General features: G+C 48.3%; 1 protein-coding gene across 1 annotated transcript; it reads right to left on the bottom strand.

The window, feature by feature from the left end:
- Positions 1 to 503: 503 nt before the first annotated feature.
- Mtg2 (mitochondrial ribosome associated GTPase 2) lies at positions 504 to 9,091 on the bottom strand. Its single transcript, XM_051143939.1, has 7 exons — positions 8,997 to 9,091; positions 8,333 to 8,540; positions 4,429 to 4,576; positions 2,944 to 3,059; positions 2,183 to 2,401; positions 1,813 to 1,951; positions 504 to 1,025 (listed from the first exon to the last, which is right to left on the bottom strand). Exons 2-7 carry the CDS (start codon positions 8,534 to 8,536, stop codon positions 631 to 633), a joined length of 1,221 nt encoding a protein of 406 aa, XP_050999896.1. The 5' UTR covers positions 8,537 to 8,540; positions 8,997 to 9,091; the 3' UTR covers positions 504 to 630.
- Positions 9,092 to 18,449: the final 9,358 nt, after the last annotated feature.

The raw sequence follows: 18,449 nt of genomic DNA, 5'->3' as shown, positions 1-18,449 counted from the left end.
GTTCGGCCCCCACAGAGCTCAGCACAGCATTCTGAGAACAGGGAAGGAGCCGGCCCTCACTGTTCTCCTCAGTCAGCTGGCACTGGAGAACAAAGTATGGCCATTGCACCCTGCCTGCCTGACATGCTGGCACAATAGACAACAGCACCGAGGCGGGGGTGGGGCCCAGCCGCTCTGCAGGGCTATGGGGCAGACCCAATCCCCACGCTCTGTCACAAATGCTGCTGCATGTGAGCAGCCCAGCCATGGCTCTGCTGCTGTTTGCCCAGGCCGCCTGGCAGCAGCGTTTGCTACCTTCAGCCAGCAGCACTGTCCTCCTACTAATGAGGTGTTAATTAGCACAAATGAGTCAACCCCAGCACCCAGTCAGCAAGGGTGACAGGCACACCAAGCACTGAGAGCAATTCAGGTACCAGGTGGCACAGAATATTCCACCACTCTGGGCCTGAGGGGAGGGGGCACTCTAGGAAGGCGCCCCAAATAGGTGGGGAAACAGAGACACTGACACTCTCATGTATTTCTAAGCACTTTCTCTCTGTGTTCAAGCGGCCTGCATTTTCCAACAGGGTTGCCTTTGCTTCCTGTGGCCTAGCACCATGCTGGCCGCCGGGGCACACCGCCCTGTGCCCACTACCACCTGAGAGGCTGGCAGCCCTGCTCCAGCTTGGTCTCCACGTGGGCATCGTGTAGCGCCTTCAGGTGTAGAAGCAGCTGCTCCAGGTTCTCCCCTGTCAGTGCTGACAGGGCGATGACCTCCTGTCCCAGGTGGGCCTGGAGCTGAGGCAGGTGGGCTCTGGCCTGCGGGAGATCGATCTTGTTTGCGATGATGGCGTGAGGCCTCTCAGACAGGCCTTCCTCGTACTTCTCCAGTTCGAATTTTAAGTCGTCAACCTGAGTCCATGGCTCAGGCAGAGACAGATCCACCACGACCAGGAAGAAGAGACAGCGCTCAATGTGCCTGAGGAAGCTGAGCCCCAGGCCCTTGTTGCGGTGTGCGCCTCGGATGATGCCCGGGATGTCTGCCACTGCAAGAGGGAAGAACTCACAGTCAGGTCAGGGTCCCCCGCTCTCAACCTTGGGGTCAGGAGACTCCCCTCAGGGAGACCTCCTCTGGCCCAGATCTCATGTCCTACAACTTTCAAGGAACAGCTGAAATTGAAGCCATTCATCCACCCCCAGGTGACTCAGCAGGGCCAAGTGACACCAAGGCACCTCAGCCCTCAGATCTGTAAAATGCTCTGAAATATTTGGGTGACAGGCATGGTGGATCAATCTAATGAGGGAGATTTAGCATATTCCTGTCTCCCAGGCTTCAAACATAGTTCAAAATAGGGAGATGGCTCCCTGCATTCTATGGATAATTTGATTATGGGCACAAATCACTATCGTGCACTTTGCAGATATAAAGTGCTGTACGAATAACCTTACCAGCAGGCTTGCTATTTTTAATGGGTACATTATCTTCTGGAAAAAAGTTTTCCTCTTAAAAATGGTACAGGAAAGGTTTTAAAACCACATGCTGTCTGCATGACTGACGCCGCCCAGTTCCACAGGAGAGAAGGAGGAAGGCAAGAGGCAGCCCTCTCCTCAGGCTCCACACTCAAGATTACAATTCCCAACTGAAGAGATCAGGTTTCTTGGCTGGGAGGGGAGGGGACGATTTTGACAGAGAACAGACTCATTAAAATTGTTTCAATCAGGGAAAACAATGTCTCATTTTAAGTGGGAGCTAAACTAAGGGGTTACATAATTGCTCTCCTGAATCACTAGACCATTTAAACCCATCCTCTGGAAGGGGTTCAGAGGTTCTACCTGCTACCTGTTGGTGGCCTTCATAGTGGACGATCCCCACGTGAGGGTTCAAGGTGGTGAAGGGGTAGGAAGCTACAGCGGGTTTTGCGTTTGAAATGGCTCGAAGGAGAGAGGATTTCCCAGCATTGGGGAAGCCAACCTAGAAAAAATGTAAAAGAACTGTGTGACCTCAGGGAGGGACATTGCCAATGCCACCAGCAGTTGGCACAGATAGAGGTCTGGGCTGGGGTAGGTGAGTGTGCAGGCTCCTGCTCAGCAGCAGCATACACACAGGGAAACTAATAATAGCTACCATTCTCTCTCCTGGGTAGCAGCGTACCCGACCATCAGGGACCCTCCACCTCAGAGTGTGACACAGTCAAGAACTCACCATCCCAGCATGGGCCATTGTCTTGAGCTCCAGGTAGAGAACCCGCTCCTGACCTGGTTGTCCAGGGGTGCAAGTTACAGGGGCACGGTTGTCATTGGCCAGAAAAAAACGATTGCCTTTCCCCCCTGCACCCCCCAGTGCAGCGATGTACTCGTCTCCTGGGTAAGATAGGTCAGCCACGATCTCACCTCCTTCTTTCACCAAGGTACCCACAGGAACCTGAAAAACACCATCATCACCACCACCGTCATCATCATCACCACCACCAAGCTCTGTTCTATAACCAGCCAGGAAGAGGATGGGTGGGTCACTGCTAACCACTCTTTAGTCACCAGCACAAAAAAAATGTCCCAGCCCTTAAAAGATTTTTATGGGGCTAGTTATATGCCCCATGCTGCACAAGAAGTAAGCTCTTATAGTAACATTTGCCTTCCAGCACTCAGGAGGCTGAGGCAGGGGGATTACAAGTTCAAAGACAGACTTCTAAAGTATTTATTTCTACAGTATCAGAACCAACCAAGCACCAGGGAGCCAGCCTGAGAGTGTAGCCCCATGTGGGTGTGCTGCCCTCACCTAGACTCAGGGAGAGTCACTCCTCTACACTGGTGGGTCAGAAGCAACATGGCATGAAGAAGTGCCAAGGCATCTGTGTGGAAATGTGACTCCTAAAACAGACCGCTGTCCACTTCTGTTCCCAGCCAGGTGCCTTTAGTCACCCACAGACCCAAGGGAATAAGGCCCACCCCAGTTCTTCAGCTTACCTGGACATAGAGGGTGTCACCACCTCGCCCAAAACAGTTTTTACTGCCACCATTTTCTCCACTGAAACCCTGGTACTGGGATAAGACTGATGACAGGGACTTGACTTGCTGGTCAACTAGGGTGAGAGTGAAATCTCGTGTTCCTTTGTGTTAAAACACAGCCAATGCCGCTGCTGAGCAGGACAGTGGCCTCATATGTCATCCCTCCCTCCCCTGGCTTGGCCTGCCACACTCTTCATTATTCTAACTGAAATAGAATATGATCTTTTTGGTTTTTGTTTCCTTTTTTTTTTTTTAAATAGGGTTTCTCTGTTTAGCAGTCCTGGCTATCCTGGAACTTGATTTGTAGAGCAGGCTGGCCTCGAACTCAGAGCAATCTGTCTGCCTCTGCCTCCCGAGTGCTGGGATTAAAGGTGTGCATCCTCCCCACCAGGCTTTGTTTTGTTTGTTTGTTTGTTTGTTTTTTTTTGGTTTTTCGAGACAGGGTTTCTCTGTGTAGCCTTGGCCATCCTGGACTCACTTTGTAGACCAGGCTGGCCTCGAACTCACAGCGATCCGCCTGCCTCTGCCTCCCGAGTGCTGGGATTAAAGGCGTGCGCCACCACGCCTGGCTTTGTTTTGTTTTTTGAGACCGGCTTTCACTATGTAGTCCTGTGCCCTGGCTGGCCTGAAACTTGCTCAAACTTGCAACAAGAAGGCATCACCATATGAACTGAATGCAATTATTATCAATTAAACACACACACACACACACAGAGTCACCAAGGGCCTAAAGAGATGGACCAGTGGTTAGGAACACTGGCAGCTCTTCTAGAGGACCCAGGCTTGATTCTTAGCACCTAATGGCAGCTTGTAACTGTCTGTAACTCTAGTTCCAGGAGATCTGATAGCCTCTGCAGGACACACATGTGGTATATACAGAGACATACACTCAGGCATAGCACCTACACACATAAAACAAGAATGAAAAAAACCAAGCCCGGCGTGGTGGCACACGCCTTTAATCCCAGCACTTGGGAGGCAGAGGCAGGCAGATCACTGTGAGTCTGAGGCCAGCCTGGTCTACAAAGTGAGTCCGGGACAGCCGAGGCTACACAGAGAAACCCTGTCTCAAAAAACAAAACCAAAACAAAAAACTCCAAAAAAAAAAAAAAAAAAAAAAAAAAAAGAAGAAGAAGAAAGAAAACAGCTAACTTGATCATGCTGTGAAGACCTGTGTGCCCAGCTTCCCAAGTGCTCATGCCAAGCACATGCTCAGACCCAGGCCCTCTGCGCACTTTCTGACCCTGTGACACAGGCTGTCATGAGGTTCCTGACGGGAAACAATCTGTTTTGCTGGCCTTGGCACACTGATGATGACCTCATGTAATTCATAGGAATGCTGTCTACACATCACATGCATGGCAAGTCAATGAGGTGGGACTTGTACTCGCTGTGTGTGCCACCCCCCACCCCCCCCCCGGCAGCTGCTCTTAGGGCACATGCCTCTCAGGATGATGTGTCCACCATTTCCTCCATCCCCGCCATCAGGGCCTCCAAACTCCTTGCGGGGCTCACTGTGGAAGCAGCTCATGCCAGAGCCTCCATTTCCTCCACGGACCAGCACTCTCCGGTGATCCACGAAATGTCTTTTCTACAGAGAGCAGAAGTACCAGAGGACATTAGCAACCCTGGAGCCCTCCTGGGAGACACACACACACACGCAGACGGGAACACCCAGACACATAGGCACCCACTTGCTACATGCCTCTCTACCAACATGAGAGGTTAGCCATGCTAGCGTGACCACAGAGCTCTCCAAAAGCTGCAGGTACGACCCAGCTCTTACAGGTCCTCACACCTGAGGGCTGATGTAAATCTCTGCAGACAGCAGCGGGTGGCTGGTATAGTATGCATGCTTCAAAAGGGGACACAGCGATTCTAACCTGGAGAGCACAGCTTGCTTAGGAAATGTTCCCTGAACACAGTGTCCTCCCAGCTTCTTTCAAACAGAACTGCACTGCTAAAACACGAGCTCTGTCTTTCCCTGTGGAATGCTGCTGTAGCTGCTTAGGATGGAATGAGATGGAGGCCTTGGACATCGCCTAGGCTTTAGCTGTGAGGAGAGACTACTTTCCATGGTACCACCTGAGGGCTGATGTGTGAATCACAGAAAAGCAGGCATGACCCTTTTCAGGAGGGTTCTCTTTAGGCACTTAATGCAGTGTACAGTGAAAGAGTAAGAATTAACTATATGGGCTGGAGAGATGGCTCAGCAGTAAGAGCACTTGCTATTGTTGTAGAGGACCTGGGTTCAATTCCCAGCACCCAGCCGGCTTACAAGTATCTGTAACTCCAATCCTAGGACACGTGAAGCCCTCTTTTGACCTCTGTGGACACCAGGCATGCATGTGCCACACATACACACGTGCTGGCGACACTCACAGACCAGCTCATCCTTCTGTTATAGTTTCCTCCTCCATCCTCAACAGTGGATTTTTAAATTTTTTAAATATTTATTTTACATATATGAGTGCTCTATCTGAATGTACACCTGTAGGCCAGAAGAGGGCGTCAGATCCAAGTATAGATGGTTGTGAGCCTCCATGTGGTTGCTGGGAATTGAACTCAAGATCTCTGGAAGAGCAGACAGTGCTCTTAACTGCTGAACCATTTCCCCAGTCCTCAGCAGTAGATTTAAAAAATACTCATTTTTTTATGTGTGTGTCTGCCTGAGTATGTGTGTCTGTACCATGTGTGTGCAATGCCTGTGCCAGATGCCCTGGAACTGGAATTACAGGTAGCTGTGAGCTGTGGGTGCTGAGAACCAAACCCAAGTCCTCTGCACGAATAGTAAGTGCTGTTAACCACTAAGCCATCACTCCAGTTCCCAGGATTGGATTGTCTTTAAGAAAAGAAGTGGGCTGGAGAGATGACTCAGTGGTTAAGAGCGCCACCTGCTCTTCCAGAGGTCCTGAGTTCAATTCCCAGCAACCACATGGTGGCTCACAACCATCTATAATGTGATCTGATGCCCTCTCCTGCAGAAAAAGCACTCATATAAAATAAATAAATAAATAAATAAAGAAAGAAAGAAAGAAAGAAAGAAAGAAAGAAAGGAAGGAAGAAAAGAAGAAGCCCAGTGGGGTGTAGAGCTGAGCGGGACAGCATTGACTCCTCATGTGCAAGGTCCTGGATTTGATGCCTTGTACTACAAAAATAAACAGAGAGTCCAAAAATCACCCAGGATTCCTTGGCAGCACCCTGAGGAGAATCACAAGCTGCTACTTCAAAAGCAATGAGCGCTCGCACTGTACCAACATAACCAGACTCCGCCTCACAGGGAACGCACAGGTGGGAGACCTCCAGGAAGGACCCCGCTCAAGCACGAGTTGCCAGGAGCAGACAGCCTCGGTGCTGTGCCCCTCAGCCTAGCTGCCACAGTTCTTTTCCCTAAGAAGCAGGGATTTTTCTCAGCTGCTCATCTGGAGCTCCCTCACTGAGGTGGAAATGAGGTGAGTTCAAGGCCAGCCTGGTCTACAAAGTGAGTCCAGGACAGCCAGGGCCATTATACAGAGAAACCCTTTCTCGAAAAACCAAAGCCAAAACCAAAACCAAACCAAACCAAGATCATAAAAGGTTCTGGTAAACAGAATAGAAATTTCCTGCAAGGGCAGTAGAGTCAGGAAAAAGCTGCCTCAAGTGGGTAACAGCCTGGATAGATTCCCCAGAGCTTCCATGGTGGCATGCAATCCTAGTGCTGTACAGCAGAGAGCAGAGGACCACGGCAGGACTGGTGAGCTCTAGGTCAACATGAGAAACTCTATCTCAAGAGGTAGATAGTGTTCCTGAGATGACACAGAGATTTCCCCTGGCCTTCATATACACATTTACACAGGCACCTGCATACACACCTGCACATGCATTAAACAAACAAAAAATGAATAAACAGCATCTTGCTCATTATAACTATTAAAGAACTTAAAGCTAGGCTGGGCGTGGTGGCACACACCTGTGATCCCAACACTCAGGAAAGCAGAGACAAGTGGATTTCTGTGAGTTTGAGGCCAGCCTGGTCTAAAAAGTGAGTCCAGGAAAGTCAAGGCTACACAGAGAAACCCTGTCTCAAAACAAACAAAAAACAAGCAAAACAACAACAACCCAAAAATCAAAACCCAACTTTAAAACTAGGGGCTAGCTAGATGGCTCAATGGTTCAGAGCACTGGCTGTTCTTCCAGAGGATCCTAGTTTAATTTCTAGCACCCACATGGCCGTCTGTAACTCCAGTTCCAGGGGCTCCCTTACACAGACATACATGCAGGCAAAACACTAATGCACATAAAATGAAAATAAATAAATTAAAAAAAAAGAACTTAAAACTAAGATATACCTAGTCCCCAGCTAGGTTCAAAACAGAACATGAACATTCAAAAACACCTAACTGCAAATAAATAAACACATGTAAAAGTACTTTTACAAGAACTAGGCACGGTAGCACATGCCTGTAATCCTTCCACTAGGGAGGTGGAGACAGGAGGATCAGGAGTTTAAAGAGCACCTGGGTGATATGAGTACCTGCCTCAAAAAAAGTAGAGTAAGGTTAAAACAAAACAAAACAAATCAAAAGAAATGTAAGAAAACTAAAAATAAAAAAGGTTGATTTATTTATGAGTGCTTTATCAGCATGCCAGAAGAGGGCATCAGACCACATTATAGATGGTTGTGAGCCACCATGTGGTAGTGGGAATTGAACTCAGGTCCTCTTGAAGAGCTGGCGGTGCTCTTATCATTGAGCCATCTCTCTAGCCCTTAGAATAAGGTTTTAAGGCTGGGATTCAGTTCAGTGGTGGAGATCTTCAGTGGTAGCATGCAAAAAGCCCTGGGTTCTAGCCCTAATACCCCAAATCAGTCAAATCAGGCCCTGACCCTCCTGTGCTGCTGGCAAGCCTTTGGTCCACAGGGCCCTCTTTAAGAGCTCCATTCAGCCCTCAGCTGCACAGTCAAGACAAGCCATGGTGGGATAGAGACTGCAAAGGCTGGTGCTGGAGAGATGGCTGAGCGGTTAAGAGTTCTTGCTGCTCTTCCAGAAAACCCTAGTTTGGATTAGAGCATCTGCATCTGGTGGCACACAACTGTCTGTAACTCCAAGGGATCCTGGCCTTTATACTGACCTCCATGAGTAAGACACACACACACACACACACACACACACACACACACACACACACACACACACACACACACACACAAAACCGCACAGCGGGGGTGGGGGGGAAGAGGAGGGAACTCAAAGTGTCCTCCCTAGGCTGCACACACATAGCACACATAGACACAGACAGGCACACTTTGGGGGCGGGGGGAGGGGGAGAGGAGGGAACTCAAAAGTGTCCTCCCTAGGCTGACACTTACCAGTTTTTTCTCGGACAGCAGCTTCTTTCCAGAGGGCTCCCGGTGTTTAGCGTGGTCTACAACGGCCACAGAGAGCAATCTAGATGATGCCTGTAGTGGAAGGAGCTGGCCGGGCTTGAGGTCAGCTTGTGTGCATGAAGCCCACTTCAAAACACCCTCCAACACAGTGGAAGACCTTGCCAAAAGAAGCCGGGAGGCTATCATGGCCCTAACAAGAACACCAGAAAGATCCAGTAAGGCACTGAGGTTAGACATGAACTTCACACTATAGCTAGAGAAGAGCCTGGCATATGGCAGCAGCCAAGGAAAACAAGCAGACTGATGAATTGATCTGCTGGACCCCAGAGTGCATGGGGCTTCTGGTGCCCCCAGCCTCTCTGCGCTCAGGCCAGGATCTGTGTACACAGTATTTAGATAATTAAATCTCTTGCAATGGTGAGTCAATCACCCTGGAGAATACAAGGTACCTACTTGGTGAGATTATTAAAAGGGATCTACCTCAAGTCAGAATTCCTCCAGAGGAGGAGAAAGTCATTTGCTAAATTTTATTGAACAGTGTGCTCTTGGGCAGCTAAACCCTGTTAAACCGGAACACTAGAATATTGAACAACAGCAGCCACACACTCAAAGGTCACCTTTGCAACTGCTGCCCCAGTTTCCTCACCTGAAAGTGGAGAGGCTGGGCAAGGCCAGCCAAGCAACACGGGTGCCCTGTAGCTTCTGTCCTACTGTGAACACAATGAGCAGCAGCTGTGCGGCCTCAGGCCTCTGTTCCGCACGCAGCCCCCATCCTTCTAATTTCCTGAGAGATGAGAGTGATGGGGCATCTGACTAGGGCCTCTGAGGCCAAGCGGCTTCTGCTCTAATGAGCTGATGTGTGCTCTAGAAGCCTCAGGGTGGGGACCAGGCAGCTCTGATGCGTGAGCCTCCACCACACAGTGGCAGCAGCAGCAGCAGCAGCTAGGGAGGTAAAGGTGTGCCTCCATGCTAGAACATCTACAAAGCCCTTAGGCCACAGGAGAGCTAGGCTACTGAGCACACGGCAAGCTGGGCCATGCTCTGGCTCCACAGGGAGGGACACTCCTGGGCAAGGGCCTCTCTGCCTGGCTACTTCATAGGGACCTAGGGAGACACCTGGAATCCTGCGCCACCATACACCACCAGTTTATTATTTTATGCACACGTCATCTTAGGTCAGTGCAACAGCTGTTAGCAGTACTCCATCTGAGATTCCAAATATCCCTAGTGTGGCCAGAAGTCCATCCTGAAGTTTCAGATCCTCCTGGCTTGCACTGTAGGTCTCAGCACATAGGGTGCAGCCGAGTCTTCCTGCAGCACAGCCAGCCTCACCTCCAGGAACCATGGACCCACATTTGGACGGTGTGTAACACTGCTGTTCCCAGACCTTTGATGGACAGTGTGTAACACTGCTGCTCCCAGACCTTTGATGGATATAGCAGGGAGCACGCAGACACCCTTTGCTCCTCTCTCCTCCCCCAACAGTCTATACTTACACCTTTAGTCAGGTTACATCTGCACCAATCTGCCTGAAATATGTACTCACACGCACACACACAACACAGTTCTGTTGGAAATTAAAAGTTCATAGTATGGTGGCTTGAATGAAAATAGCCCCATAGGCTCATAGGGAGTGGCACCATTAGGAGGTGTGGCCTTCTTGGAGGAAGTGCGTCACTGGGGGGGAGGCTTTGAGGTTTCAGAAGCTCAAGCCAGGCCCAGCGGCTCACTTACTCTTTCTGCTGTGTCGATCCAGACATAGAACTCTTTCTTTTCTTTTGGTTTTTTGAGACAGTATTTCCCTATGTAGCCAAGGCTGTCTTGGACTTGCTTTGTAGACCAGGCTGGCCTCAAACTCACAGAAATCTGCTGCTTCTGCCTCCTAGAGTGTTGAGATTACAGGTGTGTGCCAGCTATGGGTGTTTTGCCTACATGCATGTGTGGTGCACGCATGCACGCACGTGTACACCTAGTTCCTGTGGGTACAGGATGTAGGTGTCAGCGCCCTGGGAAACAGATAGCTGTGAGCAGCCAGCTTTGTCTTGGGAACAGAGCCCTAGTTTGTAAGAGCAGCCATACTTTTAACCTCTGAGCCCTCTGAAAGGTTGTTTTTGTTTTAATTTCTCCAATGCCAGAGATTGAACACAGGGCCCACACACTCAAGGAAATACTCAACCACTGAACTACTACCCTAGTCTTGACTAAGAAAGTATTCTTTTTAAAGTAAATTACTTTGGAACAACTACATTTACAGAAGTAACAAAGGAATTTCTATGTGCTTTATATGTGGTACTCTGAAACTCATTGAATAGCTTGTGTCAAATGTGCATATCGTTTTTTTCTTTTTAAAATTTATTTATTTTTATTATGTATACAGTGCCCTGCCTGCATGTACACCTGCATGACAGAAGAGGGCACCAGATCTCGTTATAAATGGTTGTGAGCCACCATGTGGTTGCTGGGAACTGAACTCAGGACCTTTGGAAAAGCAGTCAGTGCTCTTAACTGCTGAGCCATCTCTCCAGTCCTCCTCCTCCTCCTCCTCCTTCTTTTTTTTAAAATTGTTTTATGAGACAAGGTCCCATAACTCACTCTGTAGACTAGGCTGGCCTTAAACTCAGAGATCCGGCTGCTCTTGACTTCCTAGTCCTGCGATTAAAGGTGTGTGTCACAACTGCCTGGCAACTGAATGAACATATCTTTAAATTCAAACAAACACATGAACAAACAACCTTACATCTCAAGAAATCACATTTTCTGGAAAACATATCCCCAAACTTCAGACCTGGCAGTACATTCCCCTGGTAAATGCTAAATCCAAACCCAAACCTAGCTTTCACACAGAGATTAGAGGCCAGTACCCTCCAGGGCAGCATGCTGCTCTGGGGACCCCAGGCTAGCACCCATCAGGGTCTGCTATGAGAGCACAAGACCATCTCTGCAGCTCCGTCCTGGCTGGCATGCCATGGCACATGGTAGGGCCTTCCTGACACCCAGTAGGGAAACCTACTGTTTTTAAGTTACATGTATTATTAGTATTAGTAATTAATTAAGACACAGACACTTGCTATACTTTAAAATAGTCTTAGTTAACCTGGGGCAGGGCAGATATTAATCTTTTAAACTACCTCTAATAGTGGGGCAGGCATGGGATCTCTGTCTTAATCCATGTTTTTAGTAACTTTTATCAAGCTACCCTTTATTTATAATTTTAAATACTTGTTAATGTTTTTTATTTGGGCTGTATTCTCCATCTACGTTGCCAGCCATGTATGGTTTTTTTTTGTTTTTTTAGTTAACCCATGGTGGCCTTTCTCTCTTCACTTTAGATTTCTCTCCTTTCTCCTTGTGGCAGTCTTTTTGTTTAGAATTTTTTAGCCCCACCTATTTTTTTTTTTTTTTGTCCTGTCTAGGTTGGATGGCTTTTTATTAAACAAAAGGTGGTTACACAGACAGTAAGCAGTAATTAGTATCAAAATACATCAGACCATCCCCCAATAGAAACCAATGCCTCAGTGAACAGGATGGGAAAGGAATGTCACCTGGCAAGGTGCCATGGCATACTTTACATGGATAAGCATGAGTATTACCCCTGAGACCTAGGAAGATAAGGATGCCCACATTCAAACTACATGCTTTCAGGTGTTAATGTGCGGGGTGGGGTGTGTGTGTGTGGGGAAGCTGCGTGGCTAGAGCTGGCTCAGCTCTTGCAGGCAGTCCCCAGCACCCATTACCAGGCAGCTTAACCATTTGGAGTCTAGATCCAGGAACTGCAACACCTTGTTCTGGGCTCCACTGAAATCTGCTCTCTGCATCACACCCATAGACAGGCACACAGACACACAGACACTTCCAGGCCCAGGACTCAGGAGGCAGAGGCAGGCAGGCCAGCCTGGTCTTCAGAGCAAGTTCCATGACAGCCAGGACTACACAGAGAAACCCTGTCTTGAAAAACAAAAAACAAATGCAGGTGGTGGTGGGGAGGTGAGAAGAAGAAGAAGAAGAAGAAGAAGAAGAAGAAGAAGAAGAAGAAGAAGAAGAAGAAGAAGAAGGCGGCAACCCTCTTTATCCAGTGCCACATATGAAAGGCACTTGAAGGTAAATTAAAAATACATAAAAATTTTTATTTTATGAGGCTGACACTGGCTGCTCCTCCAGAGGACCTGGGTTCAGTTCCCAGCACCCACTATGGCAGCTCACAACTGTCTACAGCTCCTGTTCCAGGGTGCCTGACACAGACATACATGTAGGCAAAATAGCAATGCAAATTTAAAAAATTAAAAAAAAAAAAAGATTTCGTTACTATGCATACAGTGTTCTGCCTGCATGTACATCTGCATACCAGAATAGAGCACCAGATCTCATTATATGGCTATGAGCCACCATGTGGTTGCTGGGAACTGAACTCATGACCTTTGGAAGAACAGCCAGTGCTCTTAACCTCTGAGCCATCTCTCCAGTTCTAAAAATATTTTTGCAAATTATTTTATGAGTGTTTTGTCCACATGTATGTATGTGTATCACATGAAGGCCCAGTGCCCACGTAGGTCATAGGAGGGCACCAGATCCCCAGGAACTGGAATTACGGGTGCACCAGTGTGTGCTGTGGGAACTGAATCTTGTGTTCTGAGATAGTAATAAATGCTCCTTAACACTGAGTCACACGCTGCCCACCCGGAGATAAATTAACAACACACACGAGCCAGGTGCCGTAGCTCATGTCTGTGATCCTGGCACTTAGGAGCTGAGGGAGCAGGGTTTCCTTGGTTTTGAGGCCAGTCTAAGCTATGTAAGGGTTTCCAGGCTAGAGCATACAGAGTAAGGCTATCTAAACAAACCAAGCAGCCAGGCCTGCTAGCGTTCAAGACCAGCCTCAGCTACACAGCGCAAAGCTAGCCTGAGATACACGAGACCCTGCCTCAAAAACCAAGCAAGCAAGCAGCAGCCGTTTGCTGCAGCACAAGTGTACAACCTTGTTCCTGTTAAAGTGGTTTCCAGGGATCAACTCATTCTGTCTACATAAAAATTCTGTGAAGCAAATCCTTTCATCATTCCCACCTCACAGTGGAAGACACTGAGGGGAAGAACATGAACAACCCAGCAACGTCCTGGTCTACTGCTGCTTAGGAGGGGAGAGTATAGCACGGACACAGTGGGCCAGGGAAAAGCAGAGTTCCTGGCTCTGCTATGGGCACCTGCTGGCACACTGGCAGCTCAATCTGCAAGGCACAGCTGTCCACCATCCCAGCACTGGAAGAGCCAACCCCAAAGGTCAGGGACAGCTGCAGAGCCACCTGGAGCCTGACTCAGAACCTGGCCTGCTCTGGCATGTTTCCTTCTTTCTGTGCTTCCTGGGTTTTTTGTTTCGTTTTGGTTTTCCGGGGGTGGTGGTAGTGTCTGGTTTGGGGACGAGGTTTCCCTGTGTAACCTTGGCTGGCCTGGCACTCTACCTACAAGTGCTGAGACCAACGGTGTGTGACACCACAGTCCCTTCCTTTCCCCACTTTCAATTTGTATGTGGACTCTTTGAGGGATGTGGCTCCCTGCCAGCAAATAAACTCAATGGCTTTCTCCCTGCCTTTCGGTCTCGAATTGTTTTCCTAACACTATGTCTGCATTGTCTCACCCAGTGTCTACCAGCCACCTGGGACTGGTAAAGTTAAAATTAAATAAAATGGGGCCGAGGCAATGACTCAGAGGACAAGAATCCTTGCTGTGCAATCCTTGCTGTGGAGGACTTGGGACTCCATCACTCTTTTAAACAGCTGGGTGAGGGGGCTTGAGAGATGGCTCAGCAGTTACACTGAACTGCTCTCCCAGAGGTCCTGAGTTCAACTCCCAGCAACCACATGGTGGCTCACAACCATCTAGAATGTGATCTGGTGCCCTCTTCTGGAGTGCAGGTGGACATGCAGATAGGGTATTCATACACACAAATCTTTAAAAAAAAAAAAGCTGGGGTGACCACACACCTATATGGGGCCTGCTGGCTGCCTGGCTAGCTCCAGACTCAGTGAGAAACCTGACCTCAAGAAAATAAGAAAGAGAGTGACAGAATAAGAAAGGACACCTAACCCGGGTTAGGGTTAGGGTTAGAGGCAGAGGGAAGCAATCTCTATGAGTTCCAGGCCAGCCTGGTCTACAGAGCGAGTCCAGGACACAGCCAGGACTGTAAGAGAAACCCTGTCTCGAAAAGAAAGAAAGAAAGAGCGAGCGAGGCACCTATTGCTCTTAGGCAGACAGACAGACAGACACAGACACACACACACAAAAGAGTAAATAAAGCGTTAAGAACCGAGTCCTTCAGTGCCACAGGCCACACAGGGCTATCCCAGGCAGGCTGCATCACGACACTGCCATCACAGAAAGTCCCCTGCAGCGGGAACCTAGACCTCACTTCCCTTTCTGCACTGCCTTTGCTGGACCAGCGAGGACAGTCAGGGTCTGAAGCATGACAGCCAGATGAGTTATGGCTGTATACGAGCTTCCCACGTGGAGACGGTGCTGCAGTGCAAAAAGGTCATGTCGCTGCTGCTACACAGGATGCTGAGCTCCTGGGTACTGTGCACAAAAGGTACTGCCAAGGTTCTTCTATACTGATTTCAGTGTATTCACTGAACTGATTGAAAATTTGGCCGCAAACGTCTCCAGTGAGGAAAAAAAGAAAACCAAAAACAACCCCCTCCCTAGCAGCGTGGGAGAGGGGTATAGCTCAGGTGGGAGAAAGCTTGCTCTCCTCCTATGTACCAAGCCCTGGGCTGGAGCCCTGGAACCACGTAAACCAGGCACTTAGGAGCTATTCTAGCCCTTAGGCAGTGGAGGTGACCAGATCAAAAATTCAAGGTCATCATCTACTACATACCAAGTTCAAGGCCAGACAGGTAGCCAGAGATACAGGAAAACCTGTCTTTAAAAATGAGAAAGGCAGGCGGGGGAAAGGCAGGCATACAAGCACACCCTCGTAATCCCAGCACTTGGGAGGCAGAGGCAGGCAGATTGATGTGAGTTCAAGCCCAGCCTGGTCTACAAAGTGAGTCCAGGACAGTCAAGGCTACACAAACTGTCCCAAAAAAACAAAACAAAGCGCCGCCCCCCACCATTCTTGAGAAAAGTTTGCATTTCTTTAGTGTTGTTCTTTTATAGAACCACGTGAGGCGTGCTGTGTGCTTACCCAACACTCATCTTTCAATTGGCTTTTACAGCTGACTAATTTAATCCTAAGCATTTTGTTTTCATTTCGCTGCACGATATTAAATCCCACAGGGGCATTACTGTTTCTGCTACATTTCATTACATATATTTGCGATCTACTTCACTTATCATGTGAAAAATATGTAGAAACCAGAGTATTTTTGTCCTTTGACAATTCACATTACATGTCTTTTTTTTTTTTTTTTTTTAACTTAATTACATAGAGAAAAAAAGTGTTCCTGCTGTGTGTGTGATGGCATATGCCTTTAATCCCAGGGCTTCTGAAAGCCAGACAGTTCCAGGCCAGCCAGGGGTTACACAGGGAGAGCCTGTCTCAAAAACAAAAATAAACCATGTGTTCCTTTCAACAACGCTGCTGCCTGGTGCCTGCCCTATGGGGCCTTGTGAGACGGGCCGACGCTCCCCCACCCCCCAGGACTACTCAAGGTCTCGAGACTGGTTCGCATCGCGGTAGGAAGCCTGACAGCGCCGGAACTGCTCCCGTTTGCTCTGGCAGAGCACCAGCCTAGCCGCACCCCTACCTCTATCGGTCCTCAGTGTGCAGAATGCCCCTACATAACGCAGTGGAGGCTGGGACTCAGGATAAGTCAACCACCCAGAGCCAGGCAGCACCCCGAGGCGCCTGCGTCTCATAAGGGAGCCTCCACCCGAGGAGCGCATCCATAAAGCTTTCCAAAAAGAGTTGGGCAAGGAGAAGCTTCTGCCACTGTTTTCTGTCCATGGTCTCACTATTTAGCCTAAGGCAGGCCTCGAGCTCTTAGAAATCCTCCTGCCTCAGTTTCCCCTGTGTTTAGATTACGGGCGCGAGCCGCCACGCTCTAGCTAAGAACAAATCGTTCAGAAACCAACTTCCTGCAGCTCAGGTCGCACGGGCCCTCCTCAACAGAGCGTACGGCAAGGCACACGGTGCTCGCCGCCCTGCCAGCCCGCCGCCCGCCGCCGTAGAACGCACACCTGGGGAACGCCGCGTTCCGGGATCCACCGACTCCCGGCAGCTACCACTTCCGGCCGCTCGACTGTTTCCGGGGCGGGCTCTGGCGGCGCCTGCGCAATGCACACCGCGTGAAGGCGCGGCACCGCCCCTAAGGCTCCTAAAGCCCCGAAGGCTGTTCAGCATCCGGGCACTCTGGAAGCCGAGGCCTAAGGATCACTGTCAATTCCAGCCCAGCCCCGGGTACACAGTGACCCTGTCCAACGAAGCCAGGAAAAAGGCAGGTGGGATCCCAAACCTTTAATCCTAACCTCGGGAAACAGGCAGAGGACTCTTGAGTTCCAGGCCAGACAGGGATACATAGAAGAGTCTCTGTCTGAAAAACAAAACCAAAAACCAGTCAACCAAACAAAAAGCGGTGAAAATGAGATAGGGTGCTTTAAAACTGTACTTCGTTCACAAATAAGACAGATTTAACCTGTTTAATAAACAGAAATGAAGTAATGGCTAAAAAAAATGTTTTAATGAAATGGAAAGTCTTCCTCTTTTTACAAGTTTGAATGGGCGCTCGTTTCTGAAGCCCACGCCTGAAAACTGGACTACAGGAAAGGAAGACACTCCATCCTGGTCCAAGCCCTTGTCGGCCCACTGCTATGCTAAGTCTGGAGAGAGGTCCGTCCAGCCATAGCTCCAGCAGCAGGTGCTTGTCAGCACATCTGAAAACCTCATCATCACTGGTTCAAGTTCAAGTGTGGAACGGATGTTGGGAAACAGGAGGAAGAATGAGCAGCGATTTCCAAATCTCCCTTTGCATCTTTTCTGGCCTTTAGTAGGAGTCATAAAAAAAACAAAACACAGTAAACCACACCTGCACGAAGGGTTCATTTGAGCCTAGGACTTCCCAAACATTCATGTTACAGAAGAAAAGCTATAATACAGTCTATGAAAAAGAACTGCTGGCGTCACTTTCCCCCACAAAATTACATAAAAATGAACAAAACATTAAATAAACATTATTATTAATCATTAAATATATTAACACCAAAATCATGTATAAATTAGGAAATAAATGTACAAACTATTTCACAAAGTGCTCTTAAAAATATATACACAACATTCAAGAAATTCTTAATGTAAGACATTTCAGATTGGAGTTTTGGGATGATACATTTTTTTAAGTGTTCTTTTCTTTCAAAAAGTACTAATATAACACACATACATTAATACAGCACTTAACATACACACACACACATACACACATACTGTACACACACATACATTCACGCATACATAAAAGGCATATTCCTAGATTGGCAAGGAATAAAAACCATTTTCACAGTTACTTAAAATGTTTCAACATTTTCAATGGGAAATTTTAGCCCCCAATTGAGCTTATAGACTCGTTTTATAAAAATTGCCAGAAAACAAAGGAGCAAAAGAGATGACTCCCTAAAATGAAGCTGCTAATACTTCTGTCACTTAGCAATCAGAAACTTATTTCTGTAAAGTTAATACCATCATGTAGTCAGCCCTTGCCAGTGTTATTTCCTAAACTATGCCTAGACATATACGCCTGTGTTTGTTGTTATCAGGCCTATGCAGGAGGGGGTGACCTAGAATAAGACTGTAGCCAACACAGTCCTTTAGTCTGGCCCTTGATTCTTCTTCTGCAAGTGAAATGGACCTTGTGCTGTATTTTCCAGCAAGGCTGTCAAGATTAGTTCAAGCAGAACCCACAATAGCGCCTTACCCCCTGAGCTACAGGTAAGTTTTATGTTTTAAAAACTATTAACTGAAAAAACCAGTCAGGTGTGGTTGTGCATGCCTGTAGTCACAGTATTTGGGGAGTGGAGGCAGGAGCATCATAAAATTAAGTTCAGCCTCAGCTGTGTAGTGAGTTTGAGGCTAGTCTGGGCTACATACAAAACACAACAAAAGTGTCCTGGTGGGCAGGCC

This window comes from Acomys russatus, chromosome 4 (genome assembly GCF_903995435.1).
Source record: "Acomys russatus chromosome 4, mAcoRus1.1, whole genome shotgun sequence".
Lineage (NCBI taxonomy): Eukaryota > Metazoa > Chordata > Mammalia > Rodentia > Muridae > Acomys > Acomys russatus.
The sequence above is the reverse complement of the archived record's forward strand: the minus strand, read 5'-3'. Positions and strand labels throughout refer to the sequence as shown.

What these genes read in the sequence shown, in the direction of transcription:
- Mtg2 (XM_051143939.1), bottom strand. Translation starts at nt 8,536, where the DNA reads ATGATAGCCTCCCGGCTTCTTTTGGCAAGGTCTTCCACTGTGTTGGAG. An exon ending in TGCTGTCCGAGAAAAAACTG is followed by an intron (nt 4,577 to 8,332) that starts GTAAGTGTCAGC and finishes TGCTCTCTGTAG; the next exon opens with AAAAGACATTTCGTGGATCA. An exon ending in TGGACACATCATCCTGAGAG is followed by an intron (nt 3,060 to 4,428) that starts GCATGTGCCCTA and finishes CTCTCACCCTAG; the next exon opens with TTGACCAGCAAGTCAAGTCC.